The following is a 20,757-nucleotide window of genomic DNA, read 5'->3' as shown; positions in this document are numbered from 1 at the left end:
AGGGAAAAAGGGGGCTGACCGCAATCGTGTTACTTTGGAAACGTGTCTTTAAAAATTTTCTCGAGAAGTATAATGTCCAAAGCATGTATTATCATTATTTTGTGTTCCTTTACTAAACTCCTTTACTAAAGTTATTCAAATTATGCCCTAGTGGTCACTTACTTTACATAGACTTTACATCGGATAATACATGGAAGTCTTCTATAATGCCGAGAACAGATATAGAGTACCGGTATGTAGTATAAATATGACGTGCACCTGTGTCACTAAAAACAAAACAGTAAATATCTTTAATTCAAATATAATATTGCCTACAGTTAAGATTTTGACAAGTTGTATAAGTATTTGCTTGTGGGCTGTTATAAAAGTTTTATAAATGCCCCTTGTTTAAAGAAAATGAAGGAACATGAATAATGTTACTCAATCCCTGACATTTACATTGAAGAATTATGACCATTTCTGGCAGTGAATCTCAGGTGAGCATTATAGGGTCATTATCGCCCTCTTGTTATTGTACATACCTATTAAAACAAACAAAAATTATGATATAACAATGTATTTTCTTTATAAGTAAACTCTTTTTATACTGTTATCAATTGTTTGATGTCTTTTCATTTGAACTGAATATACAAGAACTTATTTTATGATTTGACCTTTGCCCTCTTTTTAACAGGAAGTTATAAATGGAGACGTTCGTCTGCTGGATGGACATTTTATGTCTCCACTGAAGGAGATTCTTCCAGGAATTGTGCCAAAAGAAACAGAAATTGCAAGGTAATTACAGAGTATAATGATGTTTTTGGAAAATGTAATGTTTAAAGGCACAGTTAGCCTCATAAATGCAAAATGTGTATATTTTTAGCTTGACTATTTAAAGAAAAAGGAGAGCTATTGTACTTACCCTGGCATCGCCATTACACTTTGGTTAAGTTTCTGCATGCAAGTTGATATCCCAAAAACTAAGGAGTTGGCTGAAACTTCACATGCTTGTTCTTTGTGATTATCTTACAAGATAGGCATAGGTCCCATAACTCTTGAGTTACCTTTTTACAGAGTTATGTCCCTTTTTCTTGCTGTCAATCACTGAGAATAGTCAAGCTTGCTGTCTTATGGACAGCTCTTGTTCTTTTTATTATGTTTTGAAAATGGCTTTACAGCATTTAAGGTAATGATGAGCTGAAGAAAGAAGTACTTAATGGGTTTCTTTTCATATAGATTTCAGATGGTATTACCTAAAGAATGGAAAAGTCATTTAAGACCAATGTGTGTACAGATGGGAGGAACTGGTGATCATGTAAGCTAGCACATTTGTTTGTTTTTAAGCAGATTTTAACTAATTTTAGGGGTTGTTTCACCCAACCAGCTTTCCTGAATAACTAACAAGTAATAACTGATTTCTCTGCCAATGACCTACATGTGCTACTAATACAACATGATTTCACTGGTGTGTGATAAATGACCATTAGACTTGATGTCTGGGATCAGTTGTCACTGGAAACTTTTGCCTTGCCCAGGATAGAACCAGCCATCCCTGATTTATAAATTGATGCCTTTCCTGTTTAGCTAACACTTTTTTATCTTTCATTAAAAGGATTAGGTTTTTATTTGTTACTTTTTAATGAACATATACTGTATGTAAAATGTCCAAGGAAATGTAATGTATGACTACATGTATATTGATTTTGTCATATTGTTTCTTTATGTTCTGTACAGGGTTTTGGTAGAAGAAGAGAATTAATGGCTAAACCGCTGTTACAAGAAGAAGGCATCGCGTCTTTAATACTGGAAAATCCTTTCTGTATCCTTTCAAAACATTACTTTGTTCAACCAGAAACAGTGGTGCAGGTGTATGACTTTAGTTTTAGATTTTGGGATTGAGAGGATGCCAATTTGTGTTCTTTGCTAATTTCCGTGATCCACAGTGCTTCAGCTCAAATTGAAAATTTAAGACGATGGTGAATAATCACTCTATGGCACCATTTGAGTGATGTCATAAGTGTATATAAAAGGACTCTCCAGGGAGCTTGGTAGATGGATTTAAGAAGTCCTGTGACAAAGATGGTGTATGAGTAAAGTAATATGATTTCATTTATGACTTACTAGTAATTCAGTGTTTCATTTCTCTAGAAACTACAAAATCAGCTCTTTTATCAGTAGAGGTTTTGGAGTCATTTATTTACTCTTTGATTTTGGCTTGTGACTTCCAAAATATATTGCTTTTCTTCTTTACCTATATGATTTGACTTCCGGTGCCACATATTTTCAGTCTCTGACTTCCAAATTTTGAAATCTAATGGATGCCCTGCAAAATGTATTTAAAACTTTTCCTTGACATACGTTTTTAAGATGGTACCAGGAGGCCCAAAGCCCAATTGTAAGTGTTTCAATTTATTTATGATAATAAAAGATATATCTGCTATGGAAAAAAAATGAATTAAAATAAATAAAATAATTTAAATATAAATAATTATATCTTTGTATTTTGATAAGTTAATGAGGAATTGAGGAGCAATTTTCAGTTAATGTTCTTGTAGCTAGATTCATAAAATGGGCATATCCATTGTTAAAGTGAGGTATACTAATACCAAAATACTTAAATAAACCAGGTATCTAGGGCAGAATAGGCTAGCTAAGGTCTCATGACTTCAAATCACTTGCTTTGTGGGTAAGAATTCAGCCAGGGATTTCGGATTCTTACCATATGAGGACACTATCCAGCTAGCAGTATAGAGTGGTTGGAGCTAGCCTGGTTCTATTTGTTTTTTTAAGCAGTTGTTTATATTATATGGTTAAAAACAGGCCTTAATTCTTCATTAACCATATAAGTAAATACCTATATTTGTTATTTCAGTCGATCTAGTCTACATGAAGTAAATGATTTGTTTATAATGGGAGGATGTATAATACTGGAGTCTCTAGTGTTGTTTAATTGGCTGGACAGACTAGGATATGGACCTCTTGGTGCTTCAGGGATCTCCATGGGTGGACATGTACGTTTTTTTAGCAAATTAAAATCTTTTACTTTTTTTTGTTACCTCAATGGTTTGAAACAAACACTTAAATAACTAAGGTTGAACATTTATTTTTCTTGGGTTAAATGTTCCACTGATGGGACTTTTGACCAAATGATTAATAATAAAACAATACTTTTATTCATGCATTGTAATTTGATTTATCATTTAATTTTGTTTCATGAAAATTTACAGTAAATTGGACTTGAATGGTAGATGTGAGTGACTTCTTTAAGACAAATATGTTGTTTTTCTTGAAATGGTTCAAAATGATAGAAACTTTATCAAATAATTATTATTGTTATTATTTGCCTATGTGGTCTTGCCCCTCACCTCTTTGGGTTCGAACCCCATCGGGGCCTTTTGAGTCTTTCGTAATTAGGAAGCTATTCATCTAGCTTACGAAGGGTTAGTGGTTCTACTCAAATGCCCTCTCATGCCTGAAAGAGAGAGAAAAAATCCTTAGATAATACAGAATTAATAAGGATGGTGAGAAATTGAAAATAACAGGTTAGTAATCTAGGAAGCAATCTAGGTGAACCGACCAACAACATATGACCGAAAATGTGTTAAAATTGACATAAAAAAACACTCTCTGGAATAGGAAACAAAATGAAGACAGACGTTTGAACAGAATCTACATTTGCTGTATTTAGAATTTTATTGGCACAACTCTTGTCCCTCATTGAATTTATGTAAAGAAAAGTGTGAATATTTTGTTGATCTGAATTCCCTACAGACAAGGAACATAATAAAGCTTGCTAGGGGACATGTTAAAACATTTTGTATAAATTTCAGACTGCTTCTTTAGGGGCAACTGTATGGCATAAACCTCTGTCTATCGTACCATGTATGTCATCTAGTACGGCTGCAGGGGTCTTTACACATGTAAGTTTTACACACTGCACAAAATATAGACTTACATAGTACACAATATTTATCATATATGTACAATTTATTACAGATGGCCTCTCTTGGAGTTACGAACTGGCACAAACCTATTTCCCTTATTCCCTGTATGTCAGGCAGTACGGCTGCAGGAGTTTTTACACATGTAAGTTGTTGCATGGTTGTTGTTTTAATCCACACAGGCAGGTAGCTGTTGTTGTTTTTAGCTCACCTGTCACAAAGTGACAGGGTGAGCTTTTGTGATCGCTTTTGTCCGGCCGTCCGTCCGTCGTCCGTCCGTAAACTTTTACTTTAAATGACATCTCCTCATAAACCACTAAGCCAATTTCATCCAAACTTCACAGGAATGTTCCTTTGGTGGTCACCTTTAAAAATTGTTCAAAGAATTTAATTCCATGCAGAACTCTGGTTGCCATGGCAACCAAAAGAAAAAAACTTTAAATATCTTCTTTTAAAAAACCATAAGAGCTAGAGCTTAGATATTTGGCATGAAACATCTTCTAGTGAGTGTCTACCAAGTTTGTTCAAATAAAAGCCCTGGGGTCAAAATTGGCCCCGCCCCGGGGGGGTCATTGATTTTCCCTATATGCATATAGTAAAAACTTAAAAATTCTTCTTTTAAAGAACCCAAAGAGCTAGAGCTAAGATATTTAGCATGAAACATGTTCTAATGGGTGTCTACCAAGTTTGTTCAAATAAAAGCCCTGGGGTCAAAATTGGCCCCGCCCCAGTGGGGTCATTGATTTTCCCTATATGCATATAGTAAAAACTTAAAAAATCTTCTTTTAAAGAACTCAAAGAGCTATGGCTAAGATATTTAGCATCAAACATGTTCTAATAGGTGTCTACCAAGTTTGTTCAAATAAAAGCCCTGGGGTCAAAATTGGCCCGCCCCAGGGGGTCATTGATTTTCCCTATATGCATATAGTAAAAACTTAAAAAATCTTCTTTTAAAGAACCAAAAGAGTTAGAGCTAAGATATTTAGCATGAAACATGTTCTAATAAGTGTCTACCAAGTTTGTTCAAATAAAAGCCCTGGGGTCAAAATTGGTCCCGCCCCGGTGGGTCATTGATTTTCCCTTTATGCATATAGTAAAAACTTAAAAAATCTTCTTTTAAAAAAACTCAAAGAGTTAGAGCTAAGATATTTAGCATCAAACATGTTCTAATAGGTGTCTACCAAGTTTGTTCAAATAAAAGCCCTGGGGTCAAAATTGGCACCGCCCCGGGGGTCATTGATTTTCCTTATATGTGTATAGCAAAAACTTAAAAATCTTCTTTGAAAAAACCCAAATAGCTAGAGTTAAGATATTAAGCATGAAACATCTTTTAGTGAGTGTCTACCAAGTTTGTTCAAATAAAAGCCCTGGGGTCAAACTTGGCCCTGCCCCGGGGGGGTCATTGATTTTCCCTATATGCATATAGTAAAAACTTAAAAAATCTTCTTTTAAAGAACCAAAAGAGTTAGAGCTAAGATATTTAGCATGAAACATGTTCTAATAAGTGTCTACCAAGTTTGTTCAAATAAAAGCCCTGGGGTCAAAATTGGCCCCGTCCCGGGGGTCATTGATTTTCCCAATATGCATATAGTAAAAACTTAAAAATCTTCTTTTAAAGAACTCAAAGAGCTATGGCTAAGATATTTAGCATCAAACATGTTCTAATAGGTGTCTACCAAGTTTGTTCAAATAAAAGCCCTGGGGTCAAAATTGGCCCGCCCCAGGGGGTCATTGATTTTCCCTATATGCATATAGTAAAAACTTAAAAAATCTTCTTTTAAAGAACCAAAAGAGTTAGAGCTAAGATATTTAGCATGAAACATGTTCTAATAAGTGTCTACCAAGTTTGTTCAAATAAAAGCCCTGGGGTCAAAATTGGTCCCGCCCCGGTGGGTCATTGATTTTCCCTATATGCATATAGTAAAAACTTAAAAAATCTTCTTTTAAAGAACCTCAAAGAGTTAGAGCTAAGATATTTAGCATCAAACATGTTCTAATAGGTGTCTACCAAGTTTGTTCAAATAAAAGCCCTGGGGTCAAAATTGGCACCGCCCCGGGGGTCATTGATTTTCCTTATATGTGTATAGCAAAAACTTAAAAATCTTCTTTGAAAAAACCCAAATAGCTAGAGTTAAGATATTAAGCATGAAACATCTTTTAGTGAGTGTCTACCAAGTTTTGTTCAAATAAAAGCCCTGGGGTCAAACTTGGCCCTGCCCCGGGGGGGTCATTGATTTTCCCTATATGCATATAGTAAAAACTTAAAAAATCTTCTTTTAAAGAACCAAAAGAGTTAGAGCTAAGATATTTAGCATGAAACATGTTCTAATAAGTGTCTACCAAGTTTGTTCAAATAAAAGCCCTGGGGTCAAAATTGGCCCCGTCCCGGGGGTCATTGATTTTCCCAATATGCATATAGTAAAAACTTAAAAAATCTTCTTTTAAAGAACTCAAAGAGCTATGGCTAAGATATTTAGCATCAAACATGTTCTAATATGTGTCTACCAAGTTTGTTCAAATAAAAGCCCTGGGGTCAAAATTGGCACCGCCCCAGGGGTCATTGATTTTCCTTATATGTGTATAGCAAAAACTTAAAAAATCTTCTTTGAAAAAACCCAAATAGCTAGAGTTAAGATATTAAGCATGAAACATCTTTTAGTGAGTGTCTACAAAGTTTGTTCAAATAAAAGACCTGGGGTCAAAATTGGCCCCGCCCTGGGGGTCATTGATTTTCTTTATATGTGTATAGCAAAAACTTAAAATCTTCTTTGAAAAAACCCAAATAGCTAGAGTTTAGATATTAAGCATGAAACATCTTCTAGTAAGTGTCTACAAAGTTTGTTCAAATAAAAGCCCTGGAGTCAAAACTGGCCCGGCCCCAGGGGTGTCATTGTTTTTAACTATATGTGTATAGTAAAAACTTAAAAGAAATCTTCTTTTAAAAAGCCCAATGAGCTAGAGCTTAGATGTTTAGCATGAAACATCTTCTTATGGGTGTCTACCAAGTTTGTGCAAATAAAAGCCCTTGGGTTAAATTGGCCCTGCAACGTTTGGGGGGTTGGGGGGGGCCTATATACAGGTGAGCGACCTCAGGGCCATCATGGCCCTCTTGTTTTGTTGTTTTTTTTTGTGATATTTACATAGAAGCAGGGTTTTTTCTTATCATTATTGCATGAAGCAGTTTTGTTTTTCGCTGTCACATTAACATAGTACCCTATTCTTTGTTATACTTGCATGATAGTTTCGAGTTGTGTTTTTTTGGGGTTTTTTTTTTTTTCAGACATACCGGTATAACATAGTAAAATGGATTTATAATTTAATTTTTGTTTTGTTGTTGTTTTGTTTATAATTTTTTGGAGATGTATTACATGTTCATGGTTTCAGCTGGGTTTTTCTTGATGCCATATTTATGTGATTACTGTTCTTTTTGATAGCTGTTAGTTTAACTTGTTCAAAATTTTTGATATTTTATATCGCAAGTTTCAATGACTTCTCTAGCTGAAACAGGCATATTTTTCCTTGTCTGCATGATAAACATATAAAGAAGAAAAATTGAAAAAAAATTTAAACAGCAAGAAGTTAATTAGTCTGTACCATAGTTAGTTGGTGTGTATATGTATGTACCTTGCCAACTCCTCTTCCCTGTGCTTCGGCAGGATTTGAGGCACCTGGTGTCATGGTCAAGGTAAAATATGGTTAAAACCTTGTTTTCGTAAGCCATAGATCTTTTGTTAAAAGTTTGACAGCTTATACATTTTGTTTATTGAATATTATCATATTTATCCATTATGCTTTTGTGTTAGCTTTTAACAAAATATATACAAAATTCTCACTCACTTTGAAACAGTTAAGACATATGTCTCTCAGATATTTATCATATATTTCATCATGGAAAAATATCATGAAATGTAACATGATGTTAATGTTTTATATTACAGGGAGTTCTAAGTAAAGCCATCCCCTGGGATCTATTAATAAAACAATACGGGGCCGATGAAGCATATGAAAGAGAGTTGAAAAAGTTGATTGTCTCCCCTGAACCAGTATGTTTATTTATAACTTACTCTGTAATTTATTCAACTTTCATTTTATGATAACCTTAGCCTTTACTTTTTAATTTCTTTACTGTTTATTTTTAAATAACCTAGATGTTACTTTATAATTTATAACTTTATTTTATTCTTTTAATTAATTAATACTAGAGTATTCACAAGTCTACATCCTGTTTTCACAAGAAATGTACAAGTTAAAATATATAAGCTCTTAAGAAAGGTACAGTGATTGGAAGTATCACAAGACATGGTACATGTTGACTTGTATATGCTTGCAAGTCATGGTACAGTGATCTGGTTTAACCACTGTGAAATGGTCCACTAGAATAGACAATTATAAGCTTATATAATCCGAGCCACTAAGCAAAGATTATATACAGGGTTCCCACGCTGTCCGGGAAATGTCCGTGAATTTGAAAACAGGAGCTCCCGGCCTTGAAAAGTCCGGGATTTAGTGTTAATACATAAAAAAGTCCGGGAAGGTACGGGAATTAGTCTGGTAAAGGGGAGGTAAATCAAACAACCAAAATGGCGGTCTAAGCACATTACATTTACTTCCGCATCATGAATGTTGATGATTTTTCGATTTACAAGTGTTTTGGGTGGCCAAGTTTGACATTTATGAGATTAAACATTTATTTTCTGGTTACTATGGCGATTTTGTTTGGAAACTCTAATAAGACAGTCACAAATCGACCTCAAGTTTGCTTGATTGGCCCGTGCTAAGATGGAAGCTCACAGGTCTAGTTGTTTCTTTGGGCAAATTTTTTTATCCTAATTGCTCACAACCATGCTAAAAGCCAAAGGTAAATCAATATAAAATAAACAATAGTATTACATACATGAACTATTGTCAAGGCAGAGCACAGCCTATTGACCACTCCATATTTGGGTAGCACGAAATACCCAAATACATTGTATAGCCAAAATATACTAAAAATGAATGTGTTATACTAAAAAATGTGCTATTTTAATCATGAATACAATATACACTTTCACTAAGATGTAATCGAACATACCCAAATTTTCATTTTTGAACCAAAATATACCCAAATACAGTATACTCCATGAAAACTATTAAATAAAAAAAATAATACGAATGAACTTGTATGAAATTACAACAAAATTATACCCTTCAAATTTAAATGTAGACAACAAATCTCATATCTTGCAAGTACATTTGTCTATTCATTAATGAACCTAACAGTTAGAAAAGCAAATGTCACTTTTTTTTCTTACAACATCTGAACTGCCAATTTCAACGGAATGAATGAAAGTAATAGTTGGCTAAGTCACATTATTTTGAAAATATCAATTCATTTTCTCATTAAAATCTATATTGTATACAAACCAAAATGAATATTGCTATAATTGTGTGTGTTTGGGTATTTTGTGCTGCTGCCATATTTTGTAGAACCCGTAGCACTGGCTTAAGCAGAGTACAACATTTAAACATGAAAGTTGTGAAATTTTTAATGTAGAAACACCTGCAGGCAGTTTTCATATACCCTTCAGTGTGACATGCTTTTGTCATTCTATGCACCTAAGTGGACTGAGGTCAAATGTGAGGTTACTTATTAAAGGACTATGAATATCTTGTAAAAAATGTGATCCCTTGGAAGCATTAAAAACACCAAAATTACATGAAAATTGCAGACAACCTGCAACAGTTGCTGTCACAAAGTACATTTCATTACTTATAGACACTGAATGTATTTCTTAGATAGAGTTAGATTTATGTCATGAACTACATGTATTATATTGTTATTAAATGTTGTTTTAAACATTACCATGAAAATATTCATAGGACAAAAAAATCGAATAGCTTGAAATTCAATCTTCTAAAAAGTCCTTAAAAAATCTAAAAAGGTCCTTGATAAGTCCTGGAAAAGTCCTTAAATTTTCAAAATATCTAAGAGTGGGAACCCTGTATATAGTAATAAAAACATGATTATATGGTGATATAAACCTGGTCATATAACATATAACAAGTCAATATAACAATTTTATGATACTGCTCAGTCCCTTTGTTTGTTGGAAAGATGAAAATTAATTCACTTATTAACAGCAGCCATGTATATACTTTATATAAACTGAGCAATTGTCCAATGAAAAACAGTGAAACATATTTTTGGTTATAAAATTATGAGGTGATATTTTACACATTACCGGATGTATTATTGTTACAGTATTGGAACACACCTGATTCTATGTACAGTGAAGGAAGGAAATATTTTCACGAGCTCGAAGACAGCTACGTCAAGAATGCGAAGGATAATGGTGGCAAGTTAGACATCTTCAATATAGATAATTACCGTCTGCCAGAGTTAAGGGACCTAGACAAACAAAATAAATCAGGGACACAGTCTACTACTTTAAGTGATTCAATAGCTACTCAGTCAACACTAAGTCTTAATAACTCAGCGGAAAACCAGTCAACACACTTGTCAGAAATTACAAACACAGACCAGCCTGAATGCGAAAAACCATTGGAAAACCAGTCTGCTGATACAGAAAATTCATCAAACCAGTCAAGTTCTAATATTTTAAGGTGGCTGGAGGGCATTAGAAATAAACTACCAGGGTTGCCAGGACTTCCTTCGTGGTTCAAGTCCAGTGCGGCAGATAAAATTGTGGAACAGCAGCTCGCTCAGGATTGCAGGCATTTTATGAAGGGAGTGATGGACGAATGTACACATCTGGATAATTTTTCTGTTCCATTAGATACGGAACTGATTATAATTGTGACAGCAGAGAACGACGAATATATCCCGGTGGAAGGATACCTGAAGCTCAGTGAAATATGGCCAGGAAGTCAAGTACGAACATTACAACATGGACATATATCTGGTTTTATCATGGGCAGGAAAGATTTCAGGTGAGCGACTATGTGATTATTGGGCCTTGATATTCAATTTGACTGCTCCAGGGCAAATTCCAAGGGTTTTACTGTACATTATTTTGACTGTTCCAGGGCAAATTCCAAGGATTTTACTGTACATTATTTTGACTGCTCCAGGGCAAATATAAAGGGTTTTACTGTACAATATTTTTGACTGCTCCAGGGCGAATTCCAAGGGTTTTACTGTACATTATTTTGACTGTTCCAGGGCAAATATAAAGGGTTTTACTGTACAATATTTTTGACTGCTCCAGGGAAAATTCCAAGGGTTTTACTGTACATTATTTTGACTGTTCCAGGGCAAATTCCAAGGGTTTTACTGTACATTATTTTGACTGTTCCAGGGCAAATATAAAGGGTTTTACTGTACATTATTTTGACTGTTCCAGGGCAAATTCCAAGGGTTTTACTGTACATTATTTTGACTGTTCCAGGGCAAATATAAAGGGTTTTACTGTACAATATTTTGACTGCTCCGGGGCAAATTCCAAGGGTTTTACTGTACATTATTATACCCCCAAAAACGAAGTTTGGGGGGGTATATAGGAGTCACCCGGTGGTAGGTCGGGCGGTCGGTCGGTCGGTCAAGACGTCCGTTGCATTTTCCTTGCCCGGAGCATAACTTGAAGACTAAAAGTTGGAATTCAATATAACTACATACAATGGTCAAGCACATTGAGAGGAAGTGCAGTGCACAAGAACCATAACTCTATCTTGACTAATTACAGAGTTATTGCCCTTTGTTACTTTTCCTTGTCCGGGGCATAACTTGAAAACTACTGGTTGGAATTCAAAACAACTTCATACAATTGTCAAACACAATAAGGGGAAGTGCAGTGCACAAGAACCATAACTCTACCTAAAGTAATTACAGAGTTATTGCCCTTTGTTGCTTTTCCATTGCTTTTTTTTTGTCCGGACCATAACTTGAAGACTAAATGTTTGAATTCAATATAACTACATACAATGGTCAAGCACATTGAGAGGAAGTGCAGTGCACAAGAACCATAACTCTATCTTGACTAATTACAGAGTTATTGCCCTTTGTTACTTTTCCTTGTCCAGAGCATAACTTGAAAACTACTGGTTGGAATTCAAAACAACTTCATACAATTGCCAAACACAATAAGGGAAAGTGCAGTGCACAAGAACCATAACTCTATCTAAAGTAATTACAGAGTTATTGCCCTTTGTTGCTTTTCCATTGCTTTTTTTTTGTCCGGACCATAACTTTAAGACTAATAGTTTGAATTCAATATAACTATATATAATGGTCAAGCACATTGAGAGGAAGTGCAGTGCGTAAGAACCATAACTCTATCTTGACTAATTACAGAGTTATTGCCCTTTGTTACTTTTCCTTGTCCGGGGCATAACTTGAAAACTACTGGTTGGAATTCAAAACAACTTCACACAATTGTCAAACACAATAAGGGGAAGTGCAGTGCACAAGAACCATAACTCTATCTAAAGTAATTACAGAGTTATTGCCCTTTGTTGCTTTTCCATTGCCTTTTTTGTCCGGACCATAACTTGAAGACTAATGGTTGGAATTCAATATAACTTCATACAATGGTCAAGTACATTGAGAGAAAGTGCAGTGTACAAGAACCATAACTCCATCTTGACTACAGAGTTATTGCCCTTTGTTACTTTTCCTTGTCCAGAGCATAACTTGAAAACTACTGTTTGGAATTCAATACAACTTCATACAGTTGTCAAGGACATTAAAAGGAAGTGCAGTGCACAAGAGCCATAACTCCATTTTGACAAAATACAGAGTTACTGCCCTTTGATGCTTTTCCTTGTCAGGAGCATAACTTAAAACATACTGGTTGGAATTCAAAACAACTTCATACAATGGTCAAGCACAATAAGAGGAAGTGCAGTGCACAAGAACTATAACTCTATCTTCAGTATTTATAGAGTTATTGCCCTTTGTTCCTTTTCTTTGTCTTTCTGGACTTATTACAGAGTAATTCAATTAAACTTCATCAATGGCCAACCACATTGAAAGGAAATGCAACATATAAGAACCACAATTATCTTTAATTGCCCACAACCATAACTCTATATTTCAATTCTTTTACAAGGTATTCTGTTACAAGTAACATCCTCATTTCAGAAGCAGTCTTGTGGGGGTATTAATCACATTTAGTGATAGTTCTAGTTTTGACTGTTCCAGGGCAAATTCCAAGGATTTTACTGTACATTATTTTGACTGCTCCAGGGCAAATATAAAGGGTTTTACTGTACAATATTTTGACTGCTCCAGGGCGAATTCCAAGGGTTTTACTGTACATTATTTTGACTGTTCCAGGGCAAATATAAAGGGTTTTACTGTACAATATTTTGACTGCTCCAGGGCAAATTCCAAGGGTTTTACTGTACATTATTTTGACTGTTCCAGGGCAAATTCCAAGGGTTTTACTGTACATTATTTTGACTGTTCCAGGGCAAATATAAAGGGTTTTACTGTACATTATTTTGACTGTTCCAGGGCAAATTCCAAGGGTTTTACTGTACATTATTTTGACTGCTCCAGGGCAAATATAAAGGGTTTTACTGTACATTATTTTGACTGTTCCAGGGCAAATTCCAAGGGTTTTACTGTACATTATTTTGACTGTTCCAGGGCCAATTCCAAGGGTTTTACTGTACATTATTTTGACTGCTCCAGGGCAAATATAAAGGGTTTTACTGTACATGGAACTCCTTATGATTTTATTCAAAACATTTATTGACATGTTTGATAAGAATAGTACACTAATTTTTCATTGATATCATGTTTTTTCGACCTGAAGAACAAGTTTATTTAGTATGTAGTTCACCATAATAAAAAACAAAATAAAAAAAGATTTCCCTTCTTAATTCAAATTTTTGAAATTTCTCAATTTTTTTTTATAATTTCAGGAAAGCGATTGCAGATTCATTTGAAATGCAAATACAAAAATATTATAAAGATGAAATCAGACGAGCATCTTGACTTAAGTCATGTCATTAAGTAGCAGCAAAAAACAAAATGTAAGTAGTTAAAATGGAATGTGATACAGTGACATTGTTTAGGATAGGAAAATATTTTTGTAATTGAGCAACACATTCTATCAACGCTGTAGATTAACCATTTACTTGCTAATACCAATAGATCTGTGCCACCAACTTTGAGAAAGGCAAGTCTGCACATCTGTACTGTCAAACTATGTTCTATATATTTGTTTGCTGAGTTTTATTTGTTGAGATTGTTTGTTTGTCTGTCCGTCACTATGTATAATGTCCGATAAATAACAAGGGAAGAAATAAGCCTAACTTTGTTTAACTTAGTGGGGACATTGTCCATGGCCAGTGGATGATCTTCATTTGAGGTCAGAAGGTCATAGTCACAGTGATGCAGTGATAAAATCCTTATCAACTTAAGACGAAATTAGCAGTTGGTAAAACAGACATAGTATGATTAATAATTTGTTCCAGGGGCAGATAATTCACATTGACCTGTGTCTTTATATTGTTTTAGACAACAAGTTGCAACTGTCTTCTTATCTTCAAAACTACATGTTCCCATAAAATACCCAGGGGGGTGTTGGGGAGGGGGGGGGGGGGTAACTGTTTCCATTTCTAACCTAACCCATACTCTTGCCCATGGCCAGTAAAACACTTTTTAATGTCTGATCCACTTAATTCAATATGAAGAGCATCTGATTAGTAATTCAGTGGTCACTGGTTCAAACTTCGGCTGACTTGACAATTGTTCAAACACATCAAGTCTTATGGTCATATGGCTATCACTGCTGATTCAAAAACGTGCGATAAGTAGTCAGTGACTTGCGGAGAAAATTGGTTATTACTAATTCTAGTTAGTTATTTTAGAAATTATAAAATTAAGATATTTTGTTCTATATCTTTAAGGGTATTAAAATGTTATTAAATTTTGCTTTTTTCTATTTGCAGATTTTATTTTAATTAAATGTATTACCTTGCTAAATGGTATCAGAACTTTGGACAAATGGTTACATCTATACATGGATTAATATGTGACAGGGTACATTGAACTATTGTAAAAAAAGAGAAAATAATAATGTCTACCGTAAATGGAGAAAATGGTGGACTATTGAAAATATTAACACGATCTGCTAGAGACAAAATTGACTTGGCTATATCACCAGTATGGAGACAAGGCTAGTCTGCGAATTTATTTGAGCCCCGCATGACAAAACCAACATAGTGCGTTTGCGACCAGCATGGATCCAGATCAGCCTGCGCATCCACGTAGTCTGATCAGGATCCATGCTGTTCGCTATCAGTTTCTCTACTTGTTATAGCGTTTGTAAGCAAACAGCATGGATCCTGATCAGACTGCGCTGATGCGCAGGCTGGTCTGGATCCACGCTAGTCGCAAACCCATTATGTTGGTTTTGTCATGACGCGGCTCATTTATTCAGTGTGACCAGGCTTTCTACACTATTGGCAGCTCAATTTTAACATTAAGATAGCAAAACCCCCTCATATATAACATTGGATAGTTCCAGATTCAGATCTGGACAAGTTCATTATACAAATTTAGTGAATTCAGTTTGTCACTATCACACAAAGACTATTGTCCATGTAATTGCATATGTAGCAGAAGTTATAGTCACTATGAAACAAATCAATTTTGCTAGTCATGTTTTTAGAAATAACATGTGAGTAACTATAATAATATTGTGAAATTTATGATGTTTTAAGAAAAAAGTTTGTTCACTTTTGGAGACCATGATTACAGGTCAGCCTCAGGCAGCCAGGAAAGCTGGTTAGACTGCCAAGATACAACCAAAAATGTGTTAGTGTAAAATCCAAACTTAACTGAAAAATTATTAAGAACACGTCGTAAATGTAACACAGTTACTCACAGGTTATATCTAATCTAACCAGTGCTTAGCCAGTTTTAAATCATTCAGGGACTGTATTTAATGGCAATTGTCATCTCATACTGAAGTGTTTTATAGTCTACTGTTTTACTTGTAGTATGTTGTGTTAGATATGCCACTTTCTCTTTAGTAAGAATGTACATCATGATAGAATAAGAGAAAAATTGCAGAGAGTGTTAATTGTTTTTGTTTTTGTTTTTTTTTTTTTGGGGGGGGGGAGGTTATTGTGTCCTGGTTTAATTTCCAAAAAGCTCATTGAGCAATTTCCTTAACTAAAAATATAGTGATTTAGTATTTTGTATTTAATTCAAATTACTGCTTTGTTTACATTTTTTACCTTTTTAAAGAACGAAAAATTTTAAGTTTCTGAGGCAAACTGTGCCTTTAATGTATCTTTTTTTCTGTAATAAACAACGAATACCATAAACATCTGTAAGACTACCTTGAAACCCAAGGAAATTATTTATATTTTGAAATATGACAAATATCTATTCAAGATGGAAAAATCATCGAACAACCCTTAGTGTTGGTCCAGCTGCCAAAAAAAGTTATATGTATGAAATAAGTTACTTTGACATTTTTGTATGTGTGTAGAAAACATGTATAAAGTATTTGGATTTTTTATATTTGTCCAAAGAAATTTGACAAGACACTAAATAGCAAAGGTATATTGACTGTAAAGGGTTTAGAATAATATAAATATAACACATGTCTCTTAGTCTTAGGGTAATAGTGAATATTAGCAACCAGAGAAGTGGAGCCGAATTATTCCACCCACATTTTAATGTAATTTTTCAGGGGAGACAACTAGGACATTACCTATTCTTAAGTCTATATAGATTACTTGCACCTGGGGAATATTGCAAAAAAAATATTGAAAGGGTGATATTCAATAAGAAATAACACCATGTGACATCACATAAGGCTATTTAGTAAAAAGTTTACGCGAGGTATAATAACTGTTGTTAAATGATTTTTCTGAAAGAAATGTTTATTGATTTAAGAATGATTTTTTTATTTTATTAACTTTGTCATTTTCTTCATTACTATTGTATGTATTGTACAATAATATATTTTATTACCTGTGTATACATGTATATTTTTATGTTTAACTATTAAGTAGGGAAAAAAGGAGACAATTTTTGCATGTTTTCTATTTTAAACAACTGCATGTACCCACAAAGCAATTCAATGAACGAGAAAAAAAGAAATTGAAATTTATTGAAATGAAATGTACATATTGTAATGTCTTTAAATTCGGGAAAAGAATGGGCAAGTCTTCCCTCTTTATTTATCTAATGCATTGTACTTAACGGAAGCATTTATCAATTCATACATGTCTGTCATGTTAATGTTATTTTTAGCTTGTCTGTTTCAAAGAAAAAGACTAGATATTATGATCGTTGTGGCGTTGTTGTCATGCAAAAACTTCAATGTAGCCTATTACTCAAACATTTCAAAAGGTAACAACAAGAAACTTGGAATACTTGCTTATCATGACAAGGTGTGATTGTAAGACAAGGGGCATGATTCTGCAAGCAATTTTTGTAGAGTTATGCCCCTTTTTAATTTATAATGTTCAACAGACGAGCGTTACAACTACATGTGGTGGTCTTGTTAAGATACTTTTTCAATGCAAAAATTATTGAGCTGTGTCATGACAAAACCAACATAATGGGTTTGCGTCCAGCATGGATCCAGACCAGCCTGCGCAGTCTGATCAGGATCCATGCTGTTCGCTATCAGTTTCTCTACTGGTAAGCGAAAAGCATGGATCCTGATCAGACTGCGCGGATGCGCAGGCTGGTCTGGATCCATGATGGTCGCAAACCCATTATGTTGGTTTTGTCTTGACGCAGCTCAATTCTTTTTTATAATGACCAATTAAAAATGTAACAAACCGGTAATTACGAGTGGTGTGAAAAGTATCTGGACACGTTTTTCATGCTTTATTTATGTTAAAGAGATGTGACGATAAAATGAATGATTCTTTGGTAAGATATAAGTTACGAAGAGTTTTGATCTAGTTATGTGGCTGTATGTAATAAATGGTTGTAAATATACGTTACCTGAGCTGGTGATATAGGGAGGAAACATCTTGCCATATCACTTGTTATAAGTCTTTTCAAAATAATAATAAAAGCTAAAAAAAAAAAAACGGGTAAATAAAAATAGCAAAATTGTTTTTCCCAAAAAAATTTTTTTTTTTTCCCTTTATTTTTTTTTTTGGGCCCCCCCTTTATTTTTTTTCCCAAAATTTTTTTTTAAAAAAAATTTTTTAAAAAAAAGGGGGGGGGGGGGAAAAAACCCAAAACTTGCGTTTAAGGTACTTTTCCAGCACCTCTCATTTATGAATACATTATATACGGTATGTATTAATATGAACTGTGATATTACATGTCTTTTAATCGAATTATTTTTAATTTTTGTGAACATTTTAGTGCTTTTAATTTGTAAACATGTATAATGATTATATAGTGTTTGTAGAAATAATCAGTGAATGTATACTTGTAGACTCAAGTTATTTGCAAATAAAAGTTGAAGGTTGTATTGAACATGTGGCTCTTTGTTGTGGTTTTTTTCACCCATGTATAGTGAGATCGGAAGGCCTAATATTCATGATATTGTTGTTTTCTTGCATATCAGACTGGCGTTTCCGTTAGTTTTACCCATGCCGGAAATTTCATCTGGCATAGGGGTTCCAGATGAGTCGCGTGCTGTACAATGGCACGATAAAGATGACGTCATTTTACCGTTATGAATTATTTTGTAATTAATACGCTGTTGAATGAAAGTAGTTACGGTTGTAATGATATAAATTTTCATTGAAAATAAAGATAAAGAATTTAAAATATAATGGAATATGGTAGAATATACAAGAAAAAATATCTGACATATGTTTGCGGTTCGGATCGGAATATCCGTCCCTCGGTCACCCGCCACACAATAATGCCTAAAGCTTGAATATTTGACTTGCTGTTTTTGTCTTGCATGAAGGGTAAAAAATTACACGCCCAATATGATCATATTATTTCTGCATTTTCTAGAAATGGATTTCAGGTGAGCGATCTACGGCCATCTTGTTCCTCTTGTACTAAGTTTTTGTCTCGGGCATAACTTCATAGATAAATCACTTTCCTTTATGTATCAACTGACAAAGCTAATAAAGTGGAACATGTATTGATACGGTTTTGATCTATTTATACCCCCGCACAACAAAGTTGTAAGGGGGGTATACTGGAATCAGCTTGTCCGGCTGTCCGTCGGTTTTTTCTTGTCCGCCCAATAACTTAAGATTCCTTTGACCCTTAGTCTTCATATTTGGCATGGAGGTTAGTCATGATTAGTAGATGACCCCTATTGATTTTGAGGTCAATAGGTCAAGGTCACATGGGCCTTGACTTCAAAAAGCTTGTCCGCCCAATAACTTAAGATTCCTTTGACCCACAGTCTTCATATTTGGCATGGAGGCAAGTCATGATTAGTAGATGACCCCTATTGACTTTGAGGTCACTGGGTCAAAGGTCAAGGTCACAGGGGCCTTGACTTCAAAAAGCTTGTCCGCCCAATAACTTAAGATTCCTTTGACCCACAGTCTTCATATTTGGCATGGAGGCTAGTCATGATAAGTAGATGACCCCTATTGACTTGGAGGTCAACAGGTTAAAGGTCAAGGTCACAGGGGCCTTGACTTCAAAAAGCTTGTCCGCCCAATAACTTAAGATTCCTTTGACCCACAGTCTTCATATTTGGCATGGAGGTTAGTCATGATTAGTAGATGACCCCTATTGACTTTGAGGTCACCAGGTCAAGGTCACAGGGGCTTTGACTTCAAATAGCTTGTCCGCCCTATAACTTAAGATTCCTTTGACCCACAGTCTTCATATTTGGCATGGAGGTTAGTCATGATTAGTAGATGACCCCTATTGATTTTGAGGTCACCAGGTCAAAGGTCAAGGTCACAGGGACTCTGACTTCAAAAAGTTTGTCTTCCCAATAACTTTAGATTCCTTTGACCCACAGTCTTCATATTTGGCATGGATGTTGATCATGATAAGTAGATGACCCCTTTTGATTTTGAGGTCACTGGATCAAAGGTCAAGGTATTCACGCCATGATAGTGGCAGTTCTAGTTGTCCTAGATAAATCACTAACAGAAGGCAACTTCTCAGCCACAAGGGGAATTAAAAGTAAAGTAATAGAAACTTGACGAACTTTATGAATTATAAATAAAAAAACTAATAACTGAAACAAGGAAGTGACATTTACGTTTTACACACAAGTCAAGTTTTCCTTTTTATTGAATTTACATTGTACAGTGTATGTAAAATGTGAACATGGAAGTTAATTTTGATACTTAATTCTACTACACTACAAAGCCCCAAGAAAATTGCCGATTAAAGATTGATACAATGTATATTTTATGAAATGGGGAAACGAGTCCAGAATGACTGTTAGTATCTCTAGTCAATGGACAACAAGTCTACAGCAATGAAACTGGCCTTATTTGCGTAATATAAATTACTTCTCAAGTTTACAACCTACCTGTAGTTATTAGTAAATTTTAGATAACTCATTACTGCAGCAATCTGCCATCACTGGCGCCTGTAATACGGTGTGGAGCATGTGGGAGCCTCTGAATTCTTACACCATTTGGGGATGGAAATGCGTTCTGGAAAATGGTGTTTTTTTACGAAAGTACGTCAAGAGGACATGTCATGTGTGCATCTGCCATCTAATGCCGTAGGACGGCACCAAGTGCCTTAAACCGAAGCCTGTAAGCTGCTGAATGAGTCAATTTGCAGCGTATACATCTAACACAATTGTCCGGGATATTGTGTATTTTAGCAAAATACGATTGTACAATGTATTTGTACTAATGGAAGAAACCGTCCCGTGACCTAACTGTTGTGTTAAGCGTGCATCTGGGCACCATGTGTCTTGGGCCAACGCCATGATATCATACTTGATAATTATTTGAT

General features: G+C 34.7%; 1 protein-coding gene and 1 long non-coding RNA gene across 3 annotated transcripts; both read left to right on the top strand.

The window, feature by feature from the left end:
* Positions 1-673: 673 nt before the first annotated feature.
* On the top strand, positions 674-15,944 carry LOC132726693 (protein ABHD18-like; the record flags this gene model as incomplete). 2 transcript variants are annotated; one of them, XM_060712041.1, is given in 10 exon segments in its annotated part: positions 674-774; positions 1,216-1,294; positions 1,714-1,798; positions 2,347-2,374; positions 2,852-2,990; positions 3,976-4,065; positions 7,859-7,963; positions 10,162-10,850; positions 13,788-13,898; positions 14,820-15,944. In XM_060712041.1, coding segments are annotated over 9 exon segments (1,389 nt in total), but the record flags the coding sequence as incomplete, so codon positions are not given.
* LOC132726694 (uncharacterized) lies at positions 4,089-6,257 on the top strand. The gene is made up of 2 exons (XR_009625233.1): positions 4,089-5,764; positions 6,097-6,257. It is a non-coding gene; the product is annotated as an uncharacterized LOC132726694 (long non-coding RNA).
* Positions 15,945-20,757: the final 4,813 nt, after the last annotated feature.

The sequence above is a fragment of the Ruditapes philippinarum genome, unplaced genomic scaffold (genome assembly GCF_026571515.1).
Source record: "Ruditapes philippinarum isolate M1 unplaced genomic scaffold, ASM2657151v2 ctg4216_1_1_1_1, whole genome shotgun sequence".
In the NCBI taxonomy this organism is placed as follows: Eukaryota; Metazoa; Mollusca; class Bivalvia; order Venerida; family Veneridae; genus Ruditapes; species Ruditapes philippinarum.
The sequence above is the reverse complement of the archived record's forward strand: the minus strand, read 5'-3'. Positions and strand labels throughout refer to the sequence as shown.